At 46.0% G+C, this 25,372-nt stretch overlaps 3 protein-coding genes across 3 annotated transcripts in view; 1 reads left to right on the forward strand and 2 right to left on the reverse strand.

Annotated features, from left to right (window-relative positions):
* The first annotated feature begins 2,783 nt into the window (after window positions 1–2,783).
* Window positions 2,784–5,786, forward strand: LOC125945253 (uncharacterized). The gene has a single exon (XM_049666935.1). The coding sequence runs from the start codon at window positions 4,488–4,490 to the stop codon at window positions 5,463–5,465; it is 978 nt and encodes a 325-aa protein (XP_049522892.1). The 5' UTR covers window positions 2,784–4,487; the 3' UTR covers window positions 5,466–5,786.
* Window positions 5,787–13,945: 8,159 nt separating this feature from the next.
* On the reverse strand, window positions 13,946–15,929 carry LOC125945478 (uncharacterized). Its single transcript, XM_049667215.1, has 3 exons — window positions 15,705–15,929; window positions 14,293–14,391; window positions 13,946–14,174 (listed from the first exon to the last, which is right to left on the reverse strand). Exons 1-3 carry the CDS (start codon window positions 15,868–15,870, stop codon window positions 13,999–14,001), a joined length of 441 nt encoding a protein of 146 aa, XP_049523172.1. The 5' UTR covers window positions 15,871–15,929; the 3' UTR covers window positions 13,946–13,998.
* An 8,522-nt stretch (window positions 15,930–24,451) lies between these two features.
* Window positions 24,452–25,372, reverse strand: part of LOC119453958 (charged multivesicular body protein 6-A) — a 29,593-nt gene continuing 28,672 nt past the window's right edge. The window contains exon 7 of the mRNA XM_037715988.2: window positions 24,452–24,588. Coding sequence (XP_037571916.1) covers window positions 24,533–24,588 — 56 coding nt within the window. The 3' untranslated portion in view covers window positions 24,452–24,532. The remainder of the gene's footprint in view (window positions 24,589–25,372) is intronic.

Consider the following 25,372-nt stretch of genomic DNA (forward strand, 5'->3'; position numbering starts at 1 on the left):
CGATGATTGATGTCCCCTTGCTTCGGCGACGAGCTCGTCTACGTCTCTGAACCTACATCCCCTGAAGTAGGCCGCGAAAGTCGGGTGCGCTTTCCGTGTGATGCGCTCGACTTTCTTGGCGTCGGTGGCGAGAGGGCTCGCGAGGCGATCAAGTTCGTCCATCGCTCGAACATACTCCAGCAGGGACTCGTCCGGATGCTGGGTACGCAACTCCAACTCTCTCCTCAAACGCCACTGGTAGTTGGCCGGAAGAAATTCCTCGCGGAAGTTCGCGCGGAACTCTTCTACCGTGCGGGCTCTGTGTCCGGCCAGTCGGAACCAACGAGCCGCCACACGCGCGAGAAGTTCGGCGTCTGAAAGCCCTGTTGCTTGCTGATAATACTGCAGAGGGTCGCAGGAGCGTAGCCAGAAATTTTTTTCGGGGTGGGGTTCACCGGCCCGACCTGGGGGGGGGGGGGGGGGAGCGTCTGCTTTCCTCTACGTGACGTGATCGACAATAAATATCAGTAGTTTAAGCAGACTCTATGCAGGTATATCAAAGACATGGGACCAGTTACCTAATTAAATCTCAGTAACGTAAAAATTACTGGCGGCTACTCCACTGTACTGGAAACAATTAATACGCACTAGGTTTGCTTCGCGTCACGTCGTTCCTCCTTTTGTTAAAAATCGTGCTGCGTGATAGCTGGGACACCCTGTATGTCATTGACGTGCTCGCCCGCAGCAACCCTTTTAATTACTGGTTCCGTAATCCCCCCCCCCCCCCCTCACGTGTGCTTGTGGGGAAATTAAGTAAAAAGTAAAGCAACCTCAGTAAAATACAGTAAGTACGACAGGTACAGTGGGCGTTTGGAGCAACGGTCTCTCATCGCGCCACTGAATGGACGAATCTTCGAAAACGCATCACTGAGATGACCCGCCCGATCGGAGAAGACATCATTAATTGTTAACCTCCGTTAAGCGTAGATAGCGTCGTCCTCGTCGGGGCGAAGTGCGTTTCACAAGTCAAGGACGGCTATACAAGTGAAAATGCACGTGTGACCAGGCTATACCTACTCCCATAGCAATAGCTTGTTCGCTGTGTCTTTGCGCTAGAAAACTTAAACACGCGCAAAAACACGTAAGGCTTTTTTTTTTTTTTCGAAGCTTTCGTCGCCCTGCTCCCTCATACGAGAGGGTTGCATTTCCTGCGACAAGTGCATGGACCGCTGTCTCTTCCGCTGTGTGCGAGCGTGCAGCCGTCATTTGCCTTTACGTCAACAGATTCGGAATTGTGCAGAATATTTCACAGCATAGATATGGCATGTGTACGTATTTTAAGCAGTGCGTGCAACTCATTTCTGCTTGACTTACACCGGTGCAAACAGGAAGCGGCCTTGTACTTCACCGAATCTCGACTGATTGGTGTACTAGTGATGCATGAATGAACTCCGGTCTTGTTCAGTGCATAGTGCACATAAACAATTTCTTAGGATGCATGAACTCCAACGAGAACTGTCAGCGCCTGTAACAAGAGTTTACTTACGCTGTACTGCGCACAGCAGTAATCCATGCTTGTCGGCTGTCTGTTCCATGCATTCTGTTGTGAGTCGGTGGAATTTCACTGCTGGCATCAACCCCTTCGTGTGTACATTGCTGGTTTGGGATTCCACAACACAACAGCAATTACCAGCCTTCCGTAATTGCTAGTTTGGGATTCAACAACACAACAGTAACTACCAGCCTTCTGTAGGGGCGCAATCGCAAACAAGAGACGTTTCGCGCACGTTCACACTTGGGAAGCGGCAAGCGGGCGGAAAGGCCAAAGCGGCCGGAAAATTTTTTTCCACGCCTGTCAAAGTTGTTCACATTTGTTTTGCTACCGCCGCGGCCGCAGAGCTTCTGTTTTGTCGCCTAGGCGGCCGGATTTTTGCAAGATTTTGCCGTTTCCGACAGCTTCGAGACCAAGTGTGAACGTAGCCTTAGATTCTGCGTGAGCGTGGCCTAACCGGCATCTGAAGGGAAGCGGCGGAAATGTATACCGGAAATTTCGACCACCTGGGGTCTTAAACGTGCATCTAAATCTAAGTAAAGCGGCATCGAGCATTTTCGCCTTCATCTAAAATGCGGCTGCCGCATTTGTTGCTACATTTGCTGCGCATTTGTTGCTTCAGAATGCGGCCTCCACATTATCGCCCAAAACCTCACAGAGTGTCAAAGCGTCACTTTTGACTGCACTTTCCTTCTCTTGGTATCCATTCTGTAACCTTAATGGTCCACCGGTTATCCATCCTACGCATTACATGGCCTGCCCAGCTCCATTTCTTTGACGAACTATTTAAATGCGTCGAACTATTTAGAGGCATCGGTGCCTCTCTGTCCTCGGGACGAAGCGGCGAGGCTCTCGGCGTGTTACGCCTACTTTCAGGCCAAAACCCTGCCAACATGGCATTTCCGCGAACCTGACTGTTCCGCATGAAACACTCAAAATCAAAGCTACCGGCTTGTTCGGAAGCTGTCGCCGCGTTAGCACTAGGTGTCTGATTTTGTGCCCTTACATCCGACTACATGAACAAATCTGGAAAGTCAGACAAGCCGGTCGCCATTGTTTGCTGTAACTTCAGTAGTCCCAGCTCCAACAAACAGAAAAAGACTCTCCGTGTTCCCGGAATTCGAACCACGTTGGTAGCGCCCAATGTGGGGGGTCTTCCCCAACCCGTAGCGCTTGCAATCGCAGCTACGTAAGGTTCGGGCGAATAAGGCAACAAGCGAGTCAACTCAACAAATTTTATTGCTGCGGGCAATAAAGTACACTTGCAGAGGGAAAGTCCGCTCAATATAGGCAGTTTTAGTATAGAGGAAAACAGCAAACGCAAGGATTTAGCGTTAGCGTTGCGTGCTGCAAGCTGCGCATGCGCAGAACGTAAACGTAGCCAGAACTCTTACGTACGTACGCAAGAGATTTCATTTCATTTCATTACCTTAAAGACCCCTTAAAGGGGTGGTTAATATGTTTACACAAGAAGATGCAGGTGTTATGGTGAAATACAAGTTTGAATAGTTTCCAAGAATTCTGAATGACATGTGATGGTAGTGGCATTGAAGGGTAGGTCGTTCTAGTCTCTGGCAGCCCAAGGAAAAAATGAAGTCTGAAATGTGACAGTTCGTGTGCGAGGACGAAGCACTTGCAGTCGATGGCTTGCTGTGACATGCGTGAGGATGATGGCGTACGTAATGTAAGGTGGGCGGCTTAGCGAGCTGTAAAAGAATTTGTGATAAAGAGAGAGCGTGGCAATACGACGACGAAAAGCAAGAGATGTCAAACTAGATTCTGTCTTTAAGCGTGAAATGCTGATGTTATATGAATATGAAGAATGGATGAATCTAGTCGCGCGATTCTGAACTGATTAGAGTGCATTGATGATATGCATAGCTTGCACTGATGTCAGTGAAAGGAATTCTGGGATATGCGTCCGCCATCCATATGAACCGCTCACTCTCCCACAGTCGTTGCAAGCATCGCAAGACGTGTTGTCACCATGGTCATGTGCATGGTATTTGATTGTTCCAACCGCAGTGACACCCGCAGAAGAAAAAAACCGACCAACAGCAACTTTTCTTTACCGAAGATCGTGGAGAACCAGTGCGAGCGCACGAAAGCGTTGCAGCCTATGGCTGGCGCACATTAAACGTGCCAACTTAGACACCGAGAACCGCAACATGCGAGTCTGCGGCGCACACTTCATTGCAGGTAAATAATTCCTTTCGACTTTGACAGCGTGATAAAGCCCAAACTGCATGAAAGCGATTTTGTGTGCGACGGCGACGAGCGACGGCTCGCAACACCGGGGAGACGGCGCTCAAAATTGTCGCTCGCATGCGGTACGACTTGTAGGCGACGAGCGAACGCGACAGCCATCTCCATCGCGTCGCTGTCGCGCGCAAGATCGCGTGCATGCAGTTTATACTTAACGGCGATATATAACGAAAGGTTCTTTGTGTAACTTTATTCATTTTGCGTTCTTAGGGAAGCCAGCTAAACTGTTCGACGAGACAGACCCTGACTGGGCTCCGTCGCTTCTCCTCGGCTACAGCGCCATGAGCACGGATCCCTCACGACACCAACGCCTCGAAAAACGACGCGCCGAAAAGCGGCAAGCGGATGCCGAAAAGCGGGAAGCAGAACTGCAGGAACGGCGTGCCGAGGCTGATGTGGCAGCGACAGGGATCCAGCCGTGTGCCGATCGGCCCTCGCCACACCCGACTGGAGAAACCGACGCTGACGAAAGTGATACAGGTAAGTCAACACCTTTGCTTTGGCAAGTGAAGTTCGAGGCCGTTACCGGCGTCTAGACGAATGATTTGCAAGCGCGTCGTGAAGCGTTTCTGTGGGTAGCCAAAATGATCGCGTCACTTTTAAATATGCGACACTTTTTCATTGCAGGTGTTGCAGTGCAGAGATGTCCATGGAGGACATTCAGCTGTTGAGCAACAGTGCATCTCACTGAATGAGCGCCTCTATCGAGAAAGAGGAGCTTGAGATCTCAGAAAATTCACTAAGGAGTTCTGAAAGGAAAGTCATGTTCTACACGGGGATGGCCAACTTCACTGTTCTCTTAGCTGTCTTTAAACTTGTGGAGAGTGCTGTATCCCACAGCATCAACAACAGCCTATCAAAATTCCAGGAATTCATCCTCTTTATGATGAAAATCAAGGTGAACCTTCACAACACTGACCTTGCATTTCGCTTCAAAATTTCCGAAGCAACAGTATCGCGGATTTTTGACAAGTGGCTGCATGGTGCATATTGTCGGCTTAAATCCCAGATAACCTGGCCAGGGCGTGAGGCACTGCAGCGTACTATGCCACAGACTTTCTTTGATTCGTTTGGGTCGAAAGTCTCCGTAATTATCGACTGCTTCGAAATAAAGATTGAAAGGCCGTCGTCTCTACTTTCTAGAAGTGAAACATGGTCAACGTATAAAGGAAGCAACACTGCAAAGTTTCTCATTGCAATTGCACCACAGGGTGTAGTAACATACATTTCAGAAGGTTGGGGAGGCCGTGTCAGCGACAAGCACATTACAGAGAATTGTGGCTTATTGGACAATTTGGTTCCTGGTGATGTCCTCGCAGATAGGGGGTTCAATATAGAGGACAGTGTTGGCTTTTATTGTGCACGTCTCCATGTCCCAGTATACACAAAAGGGAAAAAGCAGCCGTCTCCCGAAGACGTGGAAAGAACAAGGAAGCTTTCAAATGTTAGGATTCACGTGGAGCATGTTATCGGCCTGATCAGAAATAAGTTTGTATTTTTGAAGTCTACCGTGCCTATTAACTATGTTGCTCGTCGTGAAGGGGATGAACTGACTCCACTTGACAAGATTGTGACACTGTGTTGTGCACTCTGCAACTTGTGTCGCTCAATAGTTGCAACAGTAAAGAACCATAGCGATGAAAATGTCGCAACACCTGAGGACGACTGACACCGAGTAGTACATCTGCTACAGGTAGCATTGGGGTGTATCCAGTGTAATCACGGTTGGACACAATGTGTGATACTTGCTTTCAGTGTGTTGTAGAATATGCATACCTGACATTCTAGATACGAAGTGGCCCAACTACAGAAAGCATCTCAGCAATCAATACGTTTAATACAAAATGGCAAGCTTTATTAATGAAGGAAGTTATGTATGTTGACTGGCACTTATGCATGTAGCAAGGAGGAGACTAATGGTTTTAGTACACTGCGCTCCTCTGAATACTTTGTAGCAGGGGAAACTTGCATTGACATGCTTGAGACTGAGTAGTTGTAAGTGTGCGATTGACTTTAGGTAACATTTGTGTTTTGCTGAACCTCGAATTCTGTGAACTTGTTACAAGATTTAGTTTTTATGGGAGCATTTGTATTCATTTACTCAAACCTCAAGAGCAGAGAGCTCTTTTTCAATAAAAGATATGAAAACTTCTCTTCAGTTATCTGAATTCCCACGACACTGATGCAACTTCTGTGAAGTTGGCATTTTGTGTCACTCCCGTATAAACTGTACGGCTTGAAAGAAGCGTTGGGTTGAGTGAGCTCTTGTGGGGAATACTGGAGGCTTTGAATTTTGAACCAAACCCTGAAGACGTGGCAGCCTTAGCATATAAAAAGGACCTAACGGTCATAAAAATAAAAACTCGCAAAGCTATCCACCAACTGTCAATGCCAAGGTATTTAGCATTCATGGTACAGCAGCTCTTCATGCTTCGAGAATCACTAAACATGCAACTTCTTAATAATGTTTTAGTTATTGCATAAAACCATTTTTGTTTGTGCACAGGCCCTTTCAGACACATTTTAGCTCGTATTGGAGCAACCAAAGGTACGAATGCCGTTTGGTCTGGCTAGCTTGTGGCTGTCAAGTGCAGGCTACATGCGTGCTGATGCACTCAATGTAGGAGCATTGCAGAGACACGCCCTAGACATATGGTGCCCAACTGCACTTTGGCGTTAGTTGGAGAATGGTCATAATGCACCAGAAATGAAGCAGGCAATAGTGCATGCTTTCAAAACACTTTATTTTGGCCTCTGTCTCGGTTAGTACCTTCGCACTGATTCTCATCAGCTGTCACTCTCCCCTCGATTGCTAGTTGCATTGCTGGACACTACAGGCAACAGTGCAGGTGAGAAAGGAAAAGTGTGAGCACTTGTTGCAGGAACGTTCAACTTAAGCATTCTCCTTGTCACCTTTGCATTAAGGACAAAACCAATGCTTTGTTTTTGGTGCTTTCTTCAAAGCAACACATGAAAAATGGAACCATTTATACTGACAGGAGCTGCTGTCACAGGCGATCATTTTTCCAGTCTCTGGCCCTCGGCAGAAGCAGTAGGCATCCTCACTGCCCGCTTCATGTGGACATATGAGCTGTCTAGTAAAATAGTGGCTAAACAGCTCGGGAAGGATAGCTTTTACAAAGAACTCTTTTGCAGTAGCCATCATGCTGGTGCAAAACTCCTCATCTTCCAAGATTTTCTCTACGTAGAGAAGGTTAGGAGTCCAAAAAACGAAGTAGCAGTACTCCACTTGGCACACTACCATTTGAGTTTGAATCTGATAATAATATGCATGCTGCCTTCGCAGCTGCATGACGCCATTGGTGGTGCAGAGGCACGAGTTAGGACCAGAGAGCTCTGTCAGTTCTTTTGCATTCCGTAGCAAGTATGGGCATTTAAATTCAACTACACCCTTGCCACAGCAACTGCAGGAAACGAGAGTGTGGCGCCAACAAAAGGATATTCAGTACTCAAGTGCAGACCAGACTTCACGCACTGGAAGCCTTCGTGCTTGTCTCGCTGGCTAGCTTGAAATGCTTTAAAGGCATCTTGCTGATGTGTCAGACCCCATGTCCTTGCAGGTGTTTTCACCGAGCGTTTTTCAGGGTAGCATATTCCCTTCAAAAGTGATATGCTGGGCTTCAGAACACTTGTGCAGCATACATTCTTCATCACAGAAGCAGTCACATGACCAGCTCGGTGTAAAAACCAATCTCTTGACCTACTTTGGTCTTTTGTGCCTGCTTCTACAGACTTGACAGTCTTCTCATTGACGGTGAACGTTGACATAAAAGTGTCAGCTTTTGCAACAAGAGTGTCCAGGTCATCTGCTGCATATAGATCTGAGTAGAGCAACTGTGCTTTGAAAAGGTTCTTGAAAGCTTTCGCAGTGGTCAGGCAGCAGTGAAAATATAGCTGGTACAACGCCTGTACTGTCGAATGCTGCATAAAGCTCCTTGAGCTCAGTTGGTGATGGTGGTGAAATGCCCTTTCGTTGCTTCGGCAGTTTAGTTTCTTTTGATCTACTGCTTGTTGCATCAAAGCGATGCTTCTTTTCCTTCCAGGAACTGAAGTCTATGTCTTTTAGTCTTTTATACTCCACCCTCTCAACATAAGGCGGCAGCCAGGCATTCTCTTTCTGTGTGCAAGTGGTTAACTGGTTCAGCCGGGCACCTGTTTCAATGGCGAACAGGCAGGCACCAACATGTGAGCATGTCTCCCTGCCATGCAGGTGCAGTGTCCAGTCACTACGGTGCCGCTCTGTTTGCACAGCACCCACACTTTAAGAGGGCACTAACCCAACCTTTGAGAGTGGTTCACCTGCAAAATAAGCATAAAAAAGAATTAAACATTTGAATCACTACTCATAAAAAAGTTTTTCACTACTACCTTATATACTAGTGCTTGGTTTCCATGTTATTTCAACCGAAGTTTGTTTATTTTTTCGTGCAGTATGTACACTTTTCTCAGAAAGAGCAGTTCTTTTTCACAGCACACCTAAATCACCTCACTGTTCTGCAAACTGTGTTTTAGAAACCAGAAAGCTTTAAAAAAATGTCACAGTTTCGCCCTAAGGGCGAAGCAATGAATGCGATAGCAACACAGCAATGTCATACGAAGTAAGGTGAGCGGCTTTGGTAGCAATATGAATTGTAGTAAACATGAGCTGATTAAGTAAGCAGGTGTGCTGCGGCGTAAGTAGACCGACATGAAGAGACTCGATGACCACGAGAAGGCGCGTGTGAAACGGTGGTGTTGATGAGAAGCGCTTCCCGTGGGCAGCGCTTGCGAAGGGACACACCTGTAGCGCTGCACTGCCGACCCGGGTAGCATTGCATGTGTAGCGTGCGTTATAAAATGTGGCCTGACTACTACTACTAACTGAATGAACAAGCGTGGTGTGAGCGCGCACAAACAAACATGAATCGATCACACTGAATGACTGCAGACGACTGTCAAAACGCTGGCAGCAAGCATATGCCGCAGCGGGCGAAGGTACGTGCGGTCTATCGCTTCAACGGAAACTGAGCAGCGAATGCACGGCGCATAAAGGTCAGAGCCGTTGGGAGATAAGAGACGGTGCGGGCGGAGCGACGAGCGGGGTTGTTGGCAGAGTAGAAGTGCGCCCCCCCCCCCCCCCCCCGCTCCCTCCGGCACTGGCTTCCCGCTTCCTTGCTTGCGCGTGGGAGATTGAGTGCGTTCACTCTCCGTGACAGCGCGTGTCCCCGCACGCTTCCGCTCGGCCATACGGCGAAGATTTTATCTATAGAGAACCTCACGGCGACGGCGACGGCAGAAATCCGGTTGAAGTGTCCATATAATTGCTATCGCAATAAAACATGTGAAGGTAGTAGCACACTGACAACTTGAAACTAATCGTGTGATAGCGTATCTGGTGTGTAACAAGCAACAAATGGGCTAATTGACTGGCGCCGCAGTGGAAGGCTCGATACCACCACGGGTTCAGCGTGCATTGATATCGCGCGGGCCACGGGCGCTTTTCAAAGTTTCGTCTCCAAGATTGATCGCGTGCTCTCGGGTTATGCAGCCGAGCGTCATAACCAGCGAGACACCGCGGCGGATGCTTTAAAACTATGTACAACCAGTTGTGAGGCCTTGAAAGTTAAAACAAAAAACGTCTGCGCTTACCTCTCCAAGTAGGAGCACCTTGTCTTCTCCGAGCCTCCTCGCCGACAAACTCTTCACCCAACCACTAGTGAAAAAATTGTGGGACTCCAGCGATTTGTAGGCTTTTATCTGGTCCAGGGTCACAAAGCTGGTGGAGAATACCAAGTAGTTGATGATTTCGCCGTGAGCGACACTTGGCAACAGGCTGGCGTCGGCACTTGTGTCCATTCCCAGGCGCAGTGTGTAGGGATCGACGTTCTCGCACAGTTGAATCTTTTCTTTGTAGCATACACGCGCAGATCCAATCAACAGTGCGAAGTAGTCCTTGCAAAAGGGCCGTGCAGTTGGAAATGCTGGCATGTCCAAAGAATATACGAATTGAAGCCTGTCACGAGACAGAGAAAACTGCTCGACGGATTCTCGCAGCGCACGCACGTCACGCTAGCGACAAGCGGTTCATAAACATCGCGGCCGCCGCAGCGAACCCGCAGTTGTGACGTCACGTGCAAGCTATGTATATGGTTGGTGAGGGTTCCAGATGGCAGTGGCATATTCCAGTTGTGGTCTGACAAATGATTTGTATGCGAGTAGTTTGACGTGCTGCGGAGCTTGACGAATGTGACGTCTCATGAACCCTAGTGTCCTGTTAGCTGACGAAATTATGTTTGTCGCATGCGCATTCCAGGAAAGGTTGTGGGACAAGGCTATACCTAAGTATTTATACGCTAGAACTGATTCCACTGGGACGTTTGCGGTTGTGTAAGTAGAAAGATAGGGATTACGACGGCGGGAAATTGACATAAGTTTGCATTTGTCCCCCCCCCGTCGGTGCGCCACTGCGGCGTACAGGTGACAAATGGCCGCTGTTTTCGATATACGTTCTCCATTAGCGGCAGAGTAGGCTTAACGAGACGGTTTGCTCATGTTTGCTCTATCCACCCCGAGAAGGCGCCCAAGTGTATTTGCGTTAGCGTTTTGCTCCGTTCCGCTATTCTAAAACACTACCTTGTACCACGCAGTGCAGCCTTTCTTTGCGTTAGCGTCGTAAGCGTTTTCCCCTATACTAAAACTCCCTAATAAGTAATAGATAGGCTTGCCACGTTGCGCGTGGAAGTCACGCAAGCGAGGTCACTCACGGGTTGCAGCGGGTATATCCGTGGGGCAGGTCAGGTGTAGCATGGCCAGAGAGGCCCGGGGATCTCTCGGTCGCGCTCTTTTATACCTTTGTACTTTTTCGCGAGGGGAATATCCTCCTCGCCAAGGCAGATACTTTTCCTCTTCCCGCAAGGGTACGCGCGTCGTGAGAGAGAACTGGGAGAGGGCAAAGTGCCTCTCTCTCTCATGTCCGCCCGGCTGTGGCCGCGTGCGCTATGTGCGCATGCGAGGAGCGTACGCGCGAGAGGATGGCGGATGGCGGCGTGTGCTCCCCAGACTGAAGTGGACGGCATGACCTGTACAAAGAACATAGGGCGGTTCATGGCTGCATCTGCTGTGGTTATGATGAGCCCTCTGAAGAATTGCTTGAGTTGTCCAGGTATTTGTACTGTGAGTGGTGGTGCCGAAGGTCGGGGCTCATGAACGGATTACGTCACCAAACCTCGGTCGATATTGGCAGCCTGGTAGACGAGAAGAATGCGGTCATGAGAACTGCACGATGAATTGCCTGATGATGCACACAAGACTGAAGTGGACGGCGTGACCTGTACAAAGAACATAGGGCGGGATTGGGATTGGAGCCAGAGAAAGCCTGCTCCAGCCGAACGTGCTAGCTGCTCCCAGAGCAATCCGAGTAGCCATGTGATCGAGTTTGTTCGAACTCAATGGCAAAAGGTTAAAGGGACTGACAACCGATTTTTAAGGACCTAGTTTTTTATGGCGCAACGTAAAGCTCACCCTCGGTAATGTTTATACCTGCAGCGGTTACGCCTAAAAGTACGTGGATATTTTGTAAGCAGAATTTTTCGATCTGAGAAGCCTCTAAAAAGTTAAGAGGTCCTCCCCCAGCAACATTGAGAAGTAAAAGCGATGCCGATGGCCTGCCTTGCAAATTGTGGAAGCCGCTCATAGTTCTGCTTTCACAAGAGTGAGTGCAACTGTGGTTAACCACCTATATTTTTACCTTTTCAATCACTTTTGAAAATAAAAAGCTGGTACAAAAATGTCACAGTTTCGCCCTAAGGGCGAAGCAATGAATGTGATAGCAACACAGCAATGTCATACGAAGTAAGGTGAGCGGCTTTGGTAGCAATATGAATTGTAGTAAACATGAGCTGATTAAGTAAGCAGGTGTGCTGCGGCATAAGTAGACCGACATGAAGAGAGACTCGATGACCACGAGAAGGCGCGTGTGAAACGGTGGTGTTGATGAGAAGCGCTTCCCGTGGGTAGCGCGTGCGAAGGGACAGACCTGTAGCGCTGCACTGCCGATCCGGGCAGCATTGCATGTGTAGCGTGCGTTGGAAAATGTGGCCTGACTATTACTAACTGAATGAACAAGCGTGGTGTGAGCGCGCACAAACAAACATGAATAGATCACACTGAATGACTGCAGACGACGACTGTCAAAACGCTGGCAGCAAGCGCCTACGCCGCAGCGGCGAAGTTACGTGCGGTCTATCGCTTCAACGGAAACTGAGCGGCGAATGCACGGCGCATAAAGGTCAGAGCCGTGGGGAGATAAGAGACGGTGTGGGCGGAGCGACGAGCGCGGTTGTTGGCAGAGTAGAAGTGCGCCCCCCCCCCCCCCCCGCTCCCTCCGGCGCTGGCTTCCCGCTTCCTTGCTTGCGCGTGGGAGATTGAGTGCGTTCGCTCTCCGTGATAGCGCGCGTCCCCGCACGCTTCCGCTCGGGCATACGGCGCGCGGCGAAGATTTTATCTATAGGCAACCTCACGGCGACAGCAGAAATCCGGTTGAAGTGTCCATATAATTGCTATCGCAGTAATAAGTTTGCGTTGTTGTACTAGACCTTTCTTAGGTTTGTAATGCCTTTTTGCCAAAGTACGCGTCTATGTCATGGCTGGCTGGGCCCCGGCGTCGGACCCCAGCATTGGATGACCACCTGGAGTACATGGAGCCTAGTGGGAGGTTTGGTGTTGTGTGCAAGCCACGTGTATGCTTTCAGTATGGTGTCCGCGGACTTGTGCGATTTCTGCACTGAATGCTGTCACGTGCCACCACCACACTGAGCAACTGCTGACGTCTCCTTGATGCAACAGTCTGCGCAGTAATACTCGCTTCACCCAGGATGGATACCTTGGAAACAGCTTCCAGTAGAACTCCCGCAGCAACATGTACTTCGGAAATGGCTTCCAGCAAAACTACCACAGCAACTTGCCTGCCTCTGAAGTATGACGCCACCGACCACACACAAGTGCCGATCTCCATCTCCAGATCGTCGTCACACCTCTCCAGAGTGTACTACACAATTCGCGCTGCCCATACAATCTGATTACACAAGTTTGGCGAGAACATACACAACAGAGCTAATTGACAATACTATTCAAGGAAGTTCTAAATCATGCAGGCACATCTAGCGCTAGCGTACATGTGTCAGTATTGTATACATATAAGTACATGTGTCAGTATCACGTGCCAAAGGTAATTTGGTGTGGCTGTGGATGCCACTTGGAAAACGCAATCTACAGAAAAAGTTCCTGGCCCACTTCACCGGACCCTTTATATTCTGGCACATCTCGGTGACGTCACGTACAATATCTTGCCTCCTGTCCACTGGTCACTGCTCTAGCAAGACTGCCGTCATTCACATCGCCTGTTTTAAGCATTTTCGCCATTAGATCTCCAATCACCCCGGCTGACTCACCCGGTGGGCATCACCTGCAACGGGGGAAATGTTTAAAGACGACATTCACCCGAACTGTGACCTGCTCGACACCTAGGCCTTTCGCAATGATCATTCACCAGCTCCCATAAATAAAACCCATCTCACCGTTAACAGTGTTCTTTCAAAACGCTAAGTTTTGAACTGCAGCATGCGCTTCGCCACAAGTGTATGCTTCGGCAATCAAGCATATGCTGCAGACATGGGTGGTGGTCCAGGAGTTGTCCTCGACTCATTCATGGTGCGGAAGCTTCCACTGCTGGACTCCACGGTTGCTTCCAACAGCTCCTGGACATAGTCTGAAAAATTCCACAGGACAAACAGCACACAAGCCACGTTGTGTTAAAATGTGTTCCTATCTTCTGTTTCTTGACTATAGTACTTCAGATTTATCCAGGTAGTGAAAAAGCCACTGGCTGAAGTAGCTTCAATAATCTAACAAAAATGACAGACAAGCATGTGCTACCAAACCACACGGGAATAACATGTTTTCACAAGGAAGCTCACCATAAGTCACACTTTCTTTTTCTGGGCAGACCACTTCATTTCACTTCTTTGTTTTCAACATTTTTCGTCGGAATGCAGGCTTACCGTCAATGCCACAAGCTTGTTTACGTGTCGTGTTTGCATTGTGATGTAAGACTGCTAGCATGGTTCTGCAAAATGGAATGAAGTGATAAGACATATAGCATAAGCAGTCTTCAGTGAAAGTTTTTCATAAATCGAAATTGTGCTTCACCTAGCAGACATCAAAGTTGGTGAATATGCCACAGACTTTGGGGCAAAACGTATCATCAACGAATGGAATGACTCCAAACATGATGTTTGTGCATCTGCCGAAAGCTGAGCAATGTCTTTGATGAGACGGATGTTCAGGACCATTCCACAAAGGTTCTTGTAAACTGCACTCCCTGTAAGTAACAGACACAATATAGAAAAACTGTGTGCAACTACAGAATGCTACCTCAGTAAACACTGTTTTGCATAAATAATACGTGAGCAATTTGTTGTAAAATAATTGATACTCACCAGGATCAAGCCACTCCTTGTGAGAAAGCTGGTCGGGTAGGCATCGATGGTACGGCCCCTCATGGCCACTGTGAATATTCACAATGTGTCTTGTTAGGCCTGCAGTATGAATTGACAAGAGTCTAAGTAAACAGTATGCAGGCCCCTGTGGCGGTAAAATAAAACTTGCTGCTGTGCAAATTGGTGCATAATGCTTAGCAAGAATAAAATGCACAACGCAGACAAGGATGAGAGATCAAGGGACAAGGGGACTAGCGCTAACTTTAAACTATTTTATTTTTGTCTTATTCATCAATATAAGCACATACTAGCACATGCGCAATAAGGCAGGCAGCGCACTGTCGCAAAAAAGAAAAGAGAGAAATAAAATTAGGTGAAAGTTTGTGCTAGTCCGTGTCCCTTGATCACATGTCCTCGTCTGCGTTGTGCATTGTATTCTTCCTTAGTACTATATCAAACCTGACCACAGTAATTACGATGCCCTTTTACTATTGATACGTTTTGCATACAATAATAATGTAGAAAATGCAACTGGATATTTGCTGTCTATCTCTTGTCTACTGCCATTCATACTCATTCATTCTCGTGTTAATATTTTGTGGTCCCCTTCGCTCATAGCCAACATGTGAATAGTCTGTTGTCCACATAGCGTGATACCACCAACATGCCTGTATGAATATTACAGTTACACAACAAGAGTTCAACAGGTCAACAATCCTTTCATTTTTCATTCTGTTGATGATGTTGCTTGGGTCACCCATTTATATTGTGTGTTGTCTGAGAAGACCCTGCTGTCGCTTTATTTCGACCCTAACACAGTTACTGAGCGGATGCGGACTTTCAATTAGTTCTCCCCACTGACCCTTAGAACAGATGCCGCCACAGCACCAAAATGCTGCAAGTTGACTGCCTGAAGCCTTAGGCTTAGCGATTCCCATTGCAATAAGTTTCAGGCCGGACAACCACTTTCATGTGCACGAACAGCGTGAAGCTTGCTAACAATATGTATCCTATCCCCATAATTTCTTTGCTCTGATCATTAGTGTATAAAAGCAATAACTGTTCAGCTTCATTCTGATCAATGAACATCATTTGCTCACTAAGACATAAATGAAACTTTGGTCAAGTTGCTGCTCACTATGGATAATTTACAAGGTTCATTTGTGAAACACTTACCAGATGTTTATTACTCTCAATCCACCATTTGTATTCTCAGTGTACTTGAATGGCTAAAGACATAAATTCACTGTAATACAGCCACTGAAACGAGCCCTAGACTGCAATGAGGCGCCAAATAAATTCACCTTTTGCTGGCTAATATTCATAAACTATACAGATACCAAGCTATTAGCATGCTGTAAATAGCCAAAAGCACCACAAGTTCATAACATTTTGTGTGATGAGCTACTTACTCTTCCAGATGCTGATCCAAAGAGCGACATTACCCTCGGACATCGCAACACTGAAGTAGAGGTGGTTGCATATGGATTGAATCCACCCGTTCAATATCGTACAACCAGCCCTTTTTGCAATGCCTTCAAGTTTTTTCCGCAGACCTGAAAGTTGAGAAAAGTGCATAAGACTGCATCACTTGTCATGATGATACTTTGTTACACATTTAAACCAGCTAGTCATGAATGTGTACTGTATTTGGAAATGCAGGAAAAAAATTATGCAGTCATCTTTCTACATGAAGATAATCTACATGAAGATAATCTGTAAACATGTTATACCAACAAGCCCAAATGTCTACACTGATGGACTTTATTTCATCTTTATGCATAGGATAATTGTGCAAGTAGTGCCAGCTACTACAAAGTTATGCATGATGTGTACTTCATGAGCCTTCAGAGGCTCTAGATGAGCAATTATGGTGCAATTGCCTACTAACCATGCCAGCTCATGCTTGATGCCTGGCTCTTTTTCCCTGATTTCGTATCAGGTTTCAACTGTGACCACCGACACACACCCCGGGATTCGTTCCCGGGGTGTCGTGTCGGTGGTCACAGTTGAAACCTTCAGGTCTTTGGAGTGCAGTTCACCAAGGCATTGCACGAAGCCTACTTCCATTTGCGGGCTTGTTTTCACCTGTGGCAACAACAAAGTAAGCCAGTAATGCTTCAGACATAAAAATTAAACTAGACTTGTGCAACCTTGCAAAACACAACCCAATTTCCAGCGAAGCTGTTTATTTCAAGCAGTTTCAATAACTCTTTCAGTTGCCTATAATTAAATGACATAGTTGAAACCTCGCCCGCATAGGACTTCTGAAACTTTACATGCATGTTAAGAAATTTTGCCAAATGCAGTAAATAATCTACAATGTATTAGGCAGGTACACAGGTCACAGTACTCGTAAAAAAGAATACTCATAAAGCTCCAGAGGACTTGATCATGTAATTTATTGCAAAGGCACTAACTAAGCTGCACACTTCATATTTTGTGCACAAATTATCCTTTGTGTCAGCCATAGTTTATTTGAATATAAACGAGGTGCCTTGTTGAATTCATCGACAACACCAGACAATGTAATTGCATACCACTTATCAGGTGTGGAAAAACAAGACAAATGAGCATTCACAAAATATTTGTGACCCTCCTATCGAAGCAATGAATGCGAAAGTTTTGTCACAGATTGCACATATTACGCATCTCACTTTTAACAAAATTTTTTAATAAAAGATGAAATTTAAGTTATTTCTTATTGCTATCGCTTTTTGGCACATAGGGAAACATGCTGAGAATGGCATTGTGACACTTCTGAGCAATTGGTGCAAACATTCTTTTTACAAAGGCAGTATTTGAAGTGCATGCACATAACAAACGGAGCAAGCTCCGTTTGTTATGGACTTGGAGAATGGTCTAAGGCAAACGGCCTCATCCTCAATGAAACCAAAACAAAATGCGTTATTTTTCATGCTCCGGGAAGTTCCACTACATTGCCAGATAATATTGTCTTGGGTCCGTATAAAATTAACATTACGTCATCCATAAAAACCATAGGCGTAATATTCACAGCGCAGATGTCCTGGAATGAACACTTTAGTTATGTTTGCTCAAAGGTACGAAAAGTTGTTGGTGTGTTAAATCGGAATCGAAGTGCATTACCTTTTAAAGTTAAGCGTCTCATTTATCATGCTCTTTTCCATTCACACCTCAGTTACTGTTCCCTTATATGGGGTAACACTACCGTGCAAAATATTCAAATGCTGGAAATACTTCAAAAGAAAGCGATTCGGGCGATAGCAAACGTCTCTTTTTTGAACACACGCAAGAGCTTTTCCAACAAAACAGAATAATTAGAGTTCGTGACATATATAAGTTCAAAACATTACTAAGCTATAGAAATGCTATGTTGGGAAGACTCGATTCATTCCTAACCCTGGCAACTTTACAAGAAAGTAGAAGTACACATTCATATCGTCACCAGGCACCATGGCAGATCCCTTTCTCGCGTACCAATTATGGCTGTCAACGCCTTAAACATACACTACCTTCCCTGCTTAACTATTTCAACCAACAAAATGTTGATGTGTTATCTCTAAACAAAACTAAAATATTGGATCTGTTCTTATAGATGTGTATTGTTAAATGCTGTAACAGTTCCGCAGAACTTATGATGTACTCTCGTTGTGTTTATACGTTCAGACTTTTAACTATGAACCCCAGCATCCAGGTTTCCGCTGCAGCGACTGTGCCCGGGCCGCGCGGCAGGGCTTGTGTTGTGAACTGGATGCTGCAAAGGGCGTCTTCGCGCTTCTAAACTTCTAGGATGTGATGACGCCTTAGGCTACGTTGCCGGGTGTCTGTCGCGAAAGCAGCAGCCTATGCAGATTTTCTTTTTCTATTTTTTAACATAGATGCGCAGAATGTTTCCTGATGGTAACTTGTGTTTATTGAATATTTCTGTGAAATTTGTTATACATATATATGTGAGTGTACATATATATATATATTGCTTTTGCATTCTTATGCTACATGCGATTGAGTTTGTGTCAAATCATAATATGCAAGATAACAGATTGTGATTGTATACTGAGAGTCAATTCACACAACTGCATTATAACTATAGTTTCTATACAATAACATGAAAGTATCTGCATGTGCTTGTGCTTAGAATACTCGTATATCAACACTTTATATGTGATTATATTGGTACACCAGCCGCTACCGTGCCTGTCTGGGAGACCGGAGCTCTGTCAAGCAGAAGAAATTTCGGCTTTTTTTTCGGCTTTGCCTTTTCACCTTGTGTATCTCGTGGTGAAATAAACATGTTGATGATGATCTTGTTAGACACATTTGCAATGGCGTTCTCTTTAGAATTTGGTATTGCTTGCATTTGTAGTTACAGCAGGGTAGCCGACGAACATTTGCGCTAATTGGAGAAAATAATTGTAAAGCTTCGGGGCACGTCATCAGTACTTTATGGCAAAGAGTGTACTTAGCATTTGAAATTTTGTGCACACACTACGTGCCATAGCTGCTTCGAATATAAACAAGGCGGCTTGTACAGTTCATCGAGGACACCTGACAAAGTAATTCTATGCCAATTATGAGGTGAGGAAAAAGAGATAAAAGAAGCATTCAAAATTATTATCAGCGCTTGTATTCAATACAGAAACATGACATTTTTTGTCAGAGTAGAAGTGACATTTCCTCCATGAAAATATTATTTATGACATGGAAAGTGCGCAGTGCAGAATTTATTAAAAGCTGTCTCACAGTGGCCGACCTGCACTTAAGTGAAATTCAGGACTTTTCTCGTTTCCGCATCCACAAGTGTGTAGGTAAGGTATTTCGCCGAATGCCCCGGAGAATCACACCGCCCATCTCCTAGCAGGCATAGGTCCCGGCCCTTACAGGCTTCAACTAGAGAAGCTTGTTGTGTGCTCCAGACCTGCACATGCAACACTACATGGTTCCAGCTCTGCAGAAGCCTATGCTGTATTACCTTTGTTATGGCCGGCACAAGGCAACCCTTTTGGTAGACATTGTATGTCGATGTCGTGAAGGCCTCGATGTTCACAGATTCCAGAAGTCGCAAGACTTTCACAGCACTGGCACCGCTGAACAAAATGGCCCCAGCTAGCAGGATGTTAGCCGCTGCCATGCCATTGGTAGTGGGCTGGCTGCTCCAAACTTTCTGATGGCTTAAAGGGCATGTGGCTTTTACGGTCAAGGAGCTTCCCTGTGTGTGTTTGGTAATAGTACAGCTCTCTCCACACTTAGTGCAAGCACTAAGGAGCTCCCACAGGCAACTTTCAAATACAATGTATTTTTTTTTTCAGTTTGGAGTGTTGTTCCATCCCTGCAAAGTGAATATTATGTTACTATAGTTCATGGTACTATCAAAAACGTGCCAAACTTACAGGTGCATGTTGTCATCCGACATTGGATGGTAGCTGGTGTCCTTGGGGTCATTGACAGGGGTGGTGGAGCTACTGACAGGGGTAGCGGGACCAGACATCACGTTGCAGTCATCAGCACAAGACTTTCTTGAAGGCGTTGATGCAGAGCGAGGGGCAAACAGCAGCCCAGGATGATTAACATCGCCACTACACAGTGAGCACAGCACACACTGCTGTCCGTCTGAGTGCTGCAGCTCCTTGTGTTCATCCTGCACTGCGTACCTAAGGCGGAGGACCAAACCTCTGTTATAAATACGTGGAAACGAATTTCACATGGAACCGAAACGCTGATACAGAATGTAAAAGAAATGCAAAGACATGGAGATAAACAATGAAAATGTTAGTCATAAAGTAAACATACTAAGGACGAATGCCACTGTAGCTAGTGTTGAGTCTTAGTTCTTAGATAGTACTAGTAATTTTGGCACAATTTACAAAAATCTTTATTCTAAACATCACACACAGACCAGGGTCTCTTTTGACAGACACAAATGCTTTGTTGGCGCAGCTGGTACAATGCAATTCAGAAAATCTAGAAGAAATGCAGCGAAAGTAGGGGAAGGCAGTGTGCATTACAAATTACGTAGAAGCTAGGACAGCCTTTGTTCAGATGAGCCAACCCCATCATGAAGAAAATGTGTGCCGTCTCATGCATGGAGTCAAAGTGCAGCTGCACAACAGTGGTGTGCAGCTGCACAAACTACCTGCACACCACTGTTGTGCACAATGCCACAGAGCACAGTCACAAAGCCCAGTGGCAGTATAAGATAACGCAATACGATTTCACCGGTGAAATGAAGTGCCGTCCAGTAGCAGCTCAATTATCACAAACTCTCAAATCAGTGCCTTGGGCTACAGTTTGCAGTTCAGTTTCTCATATGAAACTGCTATACTTCGGGCAGAATTAGTGTTGAGCTTACCAGGAGAATTGCAGATTACAGAGTTTAGGAGCGGCTCACAAAGAGGTGAACCAAGGTCGATCCAAATAGGTCGCGAAGCTTCGGGCTGAAAGGGGTTCAGAACCGTAAGAGCGCCCATCGATAGCGGCGGGCTTTGACGCTGCTATCACTTGCAATACAATGCAGCTCTTTATGTGTGCAGAAACATGCGCTTGTAAAGTTAACCTGCTACAATTTGCCCCCCTCACATGTTGTGTTGGTTTGCTTGTCCACGTTTGTCTGAATTTGGTGACGCGGGTAGTTTCATTGTTTCTTAACCTTTTCAGTCAAAAGTAGTCAGTTGCGACCGCCAGATATTTGTTTAGTTATTTTTGTGCGACAGCGCTGGCCAACGGGCTTGGTGTCCGACAACAGGACGAGCACTTTACGCCCAAAGCTTTCGTCGGCCTATGTTCTGTGCAGGGATGAGATTTCGACACCCGTACGGCTGACCTTTTCCTGCATCACTTTACGCGCTGAAAGCGCAGAATGCCCATCAAGAAGAATGGCGGGGCATTTGAATATACAGCTCTAATGTCAGGCCTCCGAAAACAAATTTCGTGCCTTTGAGAACAAAATGACGTCGCCTCTGTTGTTAACAGATATGACGTCACATTATTTTTTCTTCCGCCGGAAGTTTCCCTCCTCGCACAGATAGCGCTAAGCCCCATGAACCGGCGATGAGCCGCCATCTTTTGAACTTATGGGATTTTATGGAAGCTTCGCTACCAGGTACCTTGGGTGAACTGTAGTGCAAGAATAAAAACAGAATTCTTCAAAAGGCATTGGACATCATCAAAAAATTCTGGAAACACTTTTTTTTCGCCAGGACAAGGGTCGGAAGACTGAGTGCCAAATTTTATTCACTGCACCCTCAGGTAAATGCTGTCACGCAAGAACAAATGAGGACCTTGGTACATAGTTGGTTGCAATTTGATTGGATCTACCTCAGTCAGAAACTCAAACATGTTTTCATGAATTACTTTAGGAGGTGCTTCAAAAAGAATGAAATGAGGGGTGATGCACTGTGAATTATGAAGAAGCACCTGAAGAAAAGATTACAGGATGACGATGGATGCAGTGCCTCTGTAACACATAGCTGTCACCTCGTTTTTTAGACTGGCACGCGACAAGAAAAACATGCTTAGTGAAGGCATTAAATACGAATCAAATGTTACCTGTTGAAGCGTATCTTGGAGTAGGTCCATGGGTAGTGGATGCGACATACTTTGATGCATAGTTGTGGTCACCACATTCCGTCTAAAAGAGAATCAGAACAGTATGCTGGGCGTGTTGGTAATTCATACTTGAAACTACAGCACGAAACTACACAACAAAAAGGAAGACATGATGGACAAGCGCTGTACTATCAACACAATGTTTATTGAAAGCACAGAAATAAATGCCAGTAAAGGATAATGCATTTGTAGTCAGCGTTCTTTATCTGCATAGCGTCTCGCGCTGACTCAAGAAGGTTGGGGCAAGATACAGCCTTAATGTCGTATTTTTCCGCAAAGAATAAGTTGGGAAAGATATTTGCTGCTGTAGACAGTAGGGCTGAAAGTGTGACGCAGGAATAGCAGGGTTGTAACATTAAGCACCATGACAATTATGTCCTGTGCACTGAGGATGTTATGACATTCTGCTTCCATAAGAATTCTCTGTTAATAGTTCAGCGCTTGTTCGTCGCGCCTTCCTTTTTGCCTTGTGTGGTGGTGTGCAGCAGTTTCAAGTAAAAGAGAATGAAACGTACTGCAAGACTGGCATTAGTGAATTATATAGGCTGCTGGCATTACTTATCACAGGTCGTCAGACACCTGCGCCACTATACTGAAGCAATTTTATCTCCTAATAGCTTAACATACCAGCTCAGGATCATGAAGCGTACTGCAACAGGTGTCAACATCCATGTTCGCATCAATATCAGCAGATACACAGCCAGACTGCACCACGCTATCATCCAGGACCTGCAAAGCACAAATGTGGTGTATACACATCAGTGACACACTGCCAGGCAGTGTTTAACCTTCCAAGAGCAAGTGCACCTTTAGCAGCATAGCAGGTACAATACATACATCACTGTACACCCCAACATCACAGCTTAGGATGGATGGTGCTGCCTCATCACTGCCTTGAAGATGCATGGTTGCAACACAAGCCCTCTTAAACCAGACACCAAAGAAAACACAGGTTATTCGTCAAGTGATAAATTAGGGAAAGCCACGGTTAAAATAAAAACATTCAAACGCTGTGTTCACACGGTTTGCCCGCCAATGCTTAAATGGTACATGTAACGAAGAAAAAAAGAAATGTGTTACACAACTAACATCCATAAGTTGAAATCGAGGCAACTGAATCATTTTGAATACGCAGCTTAGAAACTGTTGGTCAACGCCGCTCATAACGGCCACTGCGGTGAGTTTCTTATACGGCTGTCACACGGCGCACTTTCGATCGCGATCGAGCCAAATCGGGATCGAATTTCTCAGCCGCGACTGGCTCCTTTGCAAAAGCTGCAGGAGGGAGTCAGTCACGGTCGATAATTTTTATCCGGATCGGGCTCGATCGCGATCGAAAGTAACCGTATCACACCAGTACGGATTGTGATCGAACCCGATCGGTACTGTATCTCTGTTGAGATCGGGTGCTGCTACATGGACACTAGCGATCACGATTTTGCTCCACCCGGATCTAGTCGATCTCGATCACGCATCGAGATCGTAATCTGTCACCTGTATTGTCATGCTGAGTGAGCTCAATTAAGTCGATCCGAATTGCTGTACGTACAGTGACGATTCTTGATCGCTTTCGAAAGCGCCCGTGTGACATCAGTGTCGCAAGATGAAAATACCAATCATGCTCCTTACCGTGCCTCCGCTGTTGTCCAGGCTGATAGACGGCACAGCAGTGATTCTGAGACGATGCCGAAGCCTACTCTTCAAGGATCCAAACTGCATGTAATCCGAAGCACGAAAAAGGTCGGAGCAGACGCGTCCATGTGGCGGTATGGTGAAGCCAACAGCATCGTCCCATTTCTTTTTACGGCCGCGGTTCACAGGCACCGTGTGAAAGGAAATACCTATGTCGGTCTTTGGATGACGTCGGCAGCTCTTGATGGCGCAATTCAGGCCAGGCATTGTAAATCGATCCGAACAAAGCAACGATAGCACTTAGCAGAACTCACAAAGCGTCAGTGCATGCAACCATTGCAACGAGGGCCATGAGGGCCGCTCATGAGCGTGGGATCATTACGTCAAGCGAAGACAGCGCCACTCTTCTGCTCATTACAAACGAAGGCTTATCTGCACATTGTAAGTTTAAAAAAAACGTATAATAAACATAATGTTCCTGCATTTCAATATTAATAAAAAGATTAGGAACCGCGTACACTAATAGAAGGTCACGTGGTAGACCTCTTAAATAGGTTCATGTTTTTGCCGCTTAGGGCGCTAAAGGTCATTTTTCGCGACTTTTAGCGAAGAATTAAAAATATAAATCCACGTTTAATGAGAAAAACAGGGTCCGTTCTAGCCAATACGATAGACGATCTTTCTATCAGATGGGTTATCTCAATTCATGTTCTGAGCGGTTGTCTGTCCCTTTAAAGGTGGGAGCGCCTCCTAGAGCTCTAAATGGACCAGGCGTCCTGAGGTGTTCTGATCACCTGATTTCGACCAGTCAACTCGGAATATTGCGCCAAGAGACCCTCGGTGCTGCCACAGCAACGTGCTTCTGTCTCCACAACAGCTTCACATTTTCATTTCAGCTGAGTGCGACACATTTATTGAATAAAATAAAACAGCAGCGGAACTGTTATAAATAGTTGGCATCTCTTTATGTAAATATCTGTACAGTACAGTTTAAAAAAAAGTGTTGCAGCAGTACAGACATGGGTTAGGACGCAACAAGTGCTTCAGTCTTCTGTTCTTTCCGCACCTTTTTAGGTGGACCTGCAAAAGATAAAACAAGAGCCATAACCGAACTTCATTTTTGTACTCGGCTCACAGCATGTTGACAGAATTATTGGAAAGTGAACAAATCAAGCTGTCATCTCATCTTAAACAAAGTGCTGCAAAACTTGGCCAAGATGCAGTTGCGTTCAATATAAGCTGCAACATGGGCCACGTGGTTTTAAGGAGCCCTGCATAGTGGTACCAGCATGAGAAAAAAAAGGAGAACTAAACACTATTCTAGTTTATCGTACTATTAGAATAATTGTTCTTGTATGTCCCCACCATCGTGCACTCTTGGGGCCCCTTTGACCACAGGCACCGTGTTCTGGTTCATATTGAGCGTACATGTAGTTTAACGATAACAAGCATTTAATCACAATGTTCAAACCTATCAAACTTTTGATAGCACATTCAAAGAGGCAATAGTGTCACATAAGCCCCACTTGTTTATGGCATTTTCAAGGCACTGGTGTACACCAAATCAACCATGGCCGAACCATATCCGGCAGGCCAGCAGTTCCAAAGCCGAGTTTCGGGAAGCCGTTTGAAACAATGCATGCAACATCGCTGTTTGCAGATCCATCTACAGTTAAACCTGCTTATAACGAACCTCCATATAACGAATTCCTGGATATAATGAAGTTTTTCTATTCCCCGCCGTTACTCCATAGAAGCATGTGTATTTGAGACCTCTATGTAACGAAGTGGCAGCAGGAGACTACCTTGAAATAACAAATTTTCCCCGCTGACAACCTAGAGATTTCGCCACAAATTTTGTCAT

The sequence above is a fragment of the Dermacentor silvarum genome, chromosome 5 (assembly GCF_013339745.2).
Source record: "Dermacentor silvarum isolate Dsil-2018 chromosome 5, BIME_Dsil_1.4, whole genome shotgun sequence".
In the NCBI taxonomy this organism is placed as follows: domain Eukaryota; kingdom Metazoa; phylum Arthropoda; class Arachnida; order Ixodida; family Ixodidae; genus Dermacentor; species Dermacentor silvarum.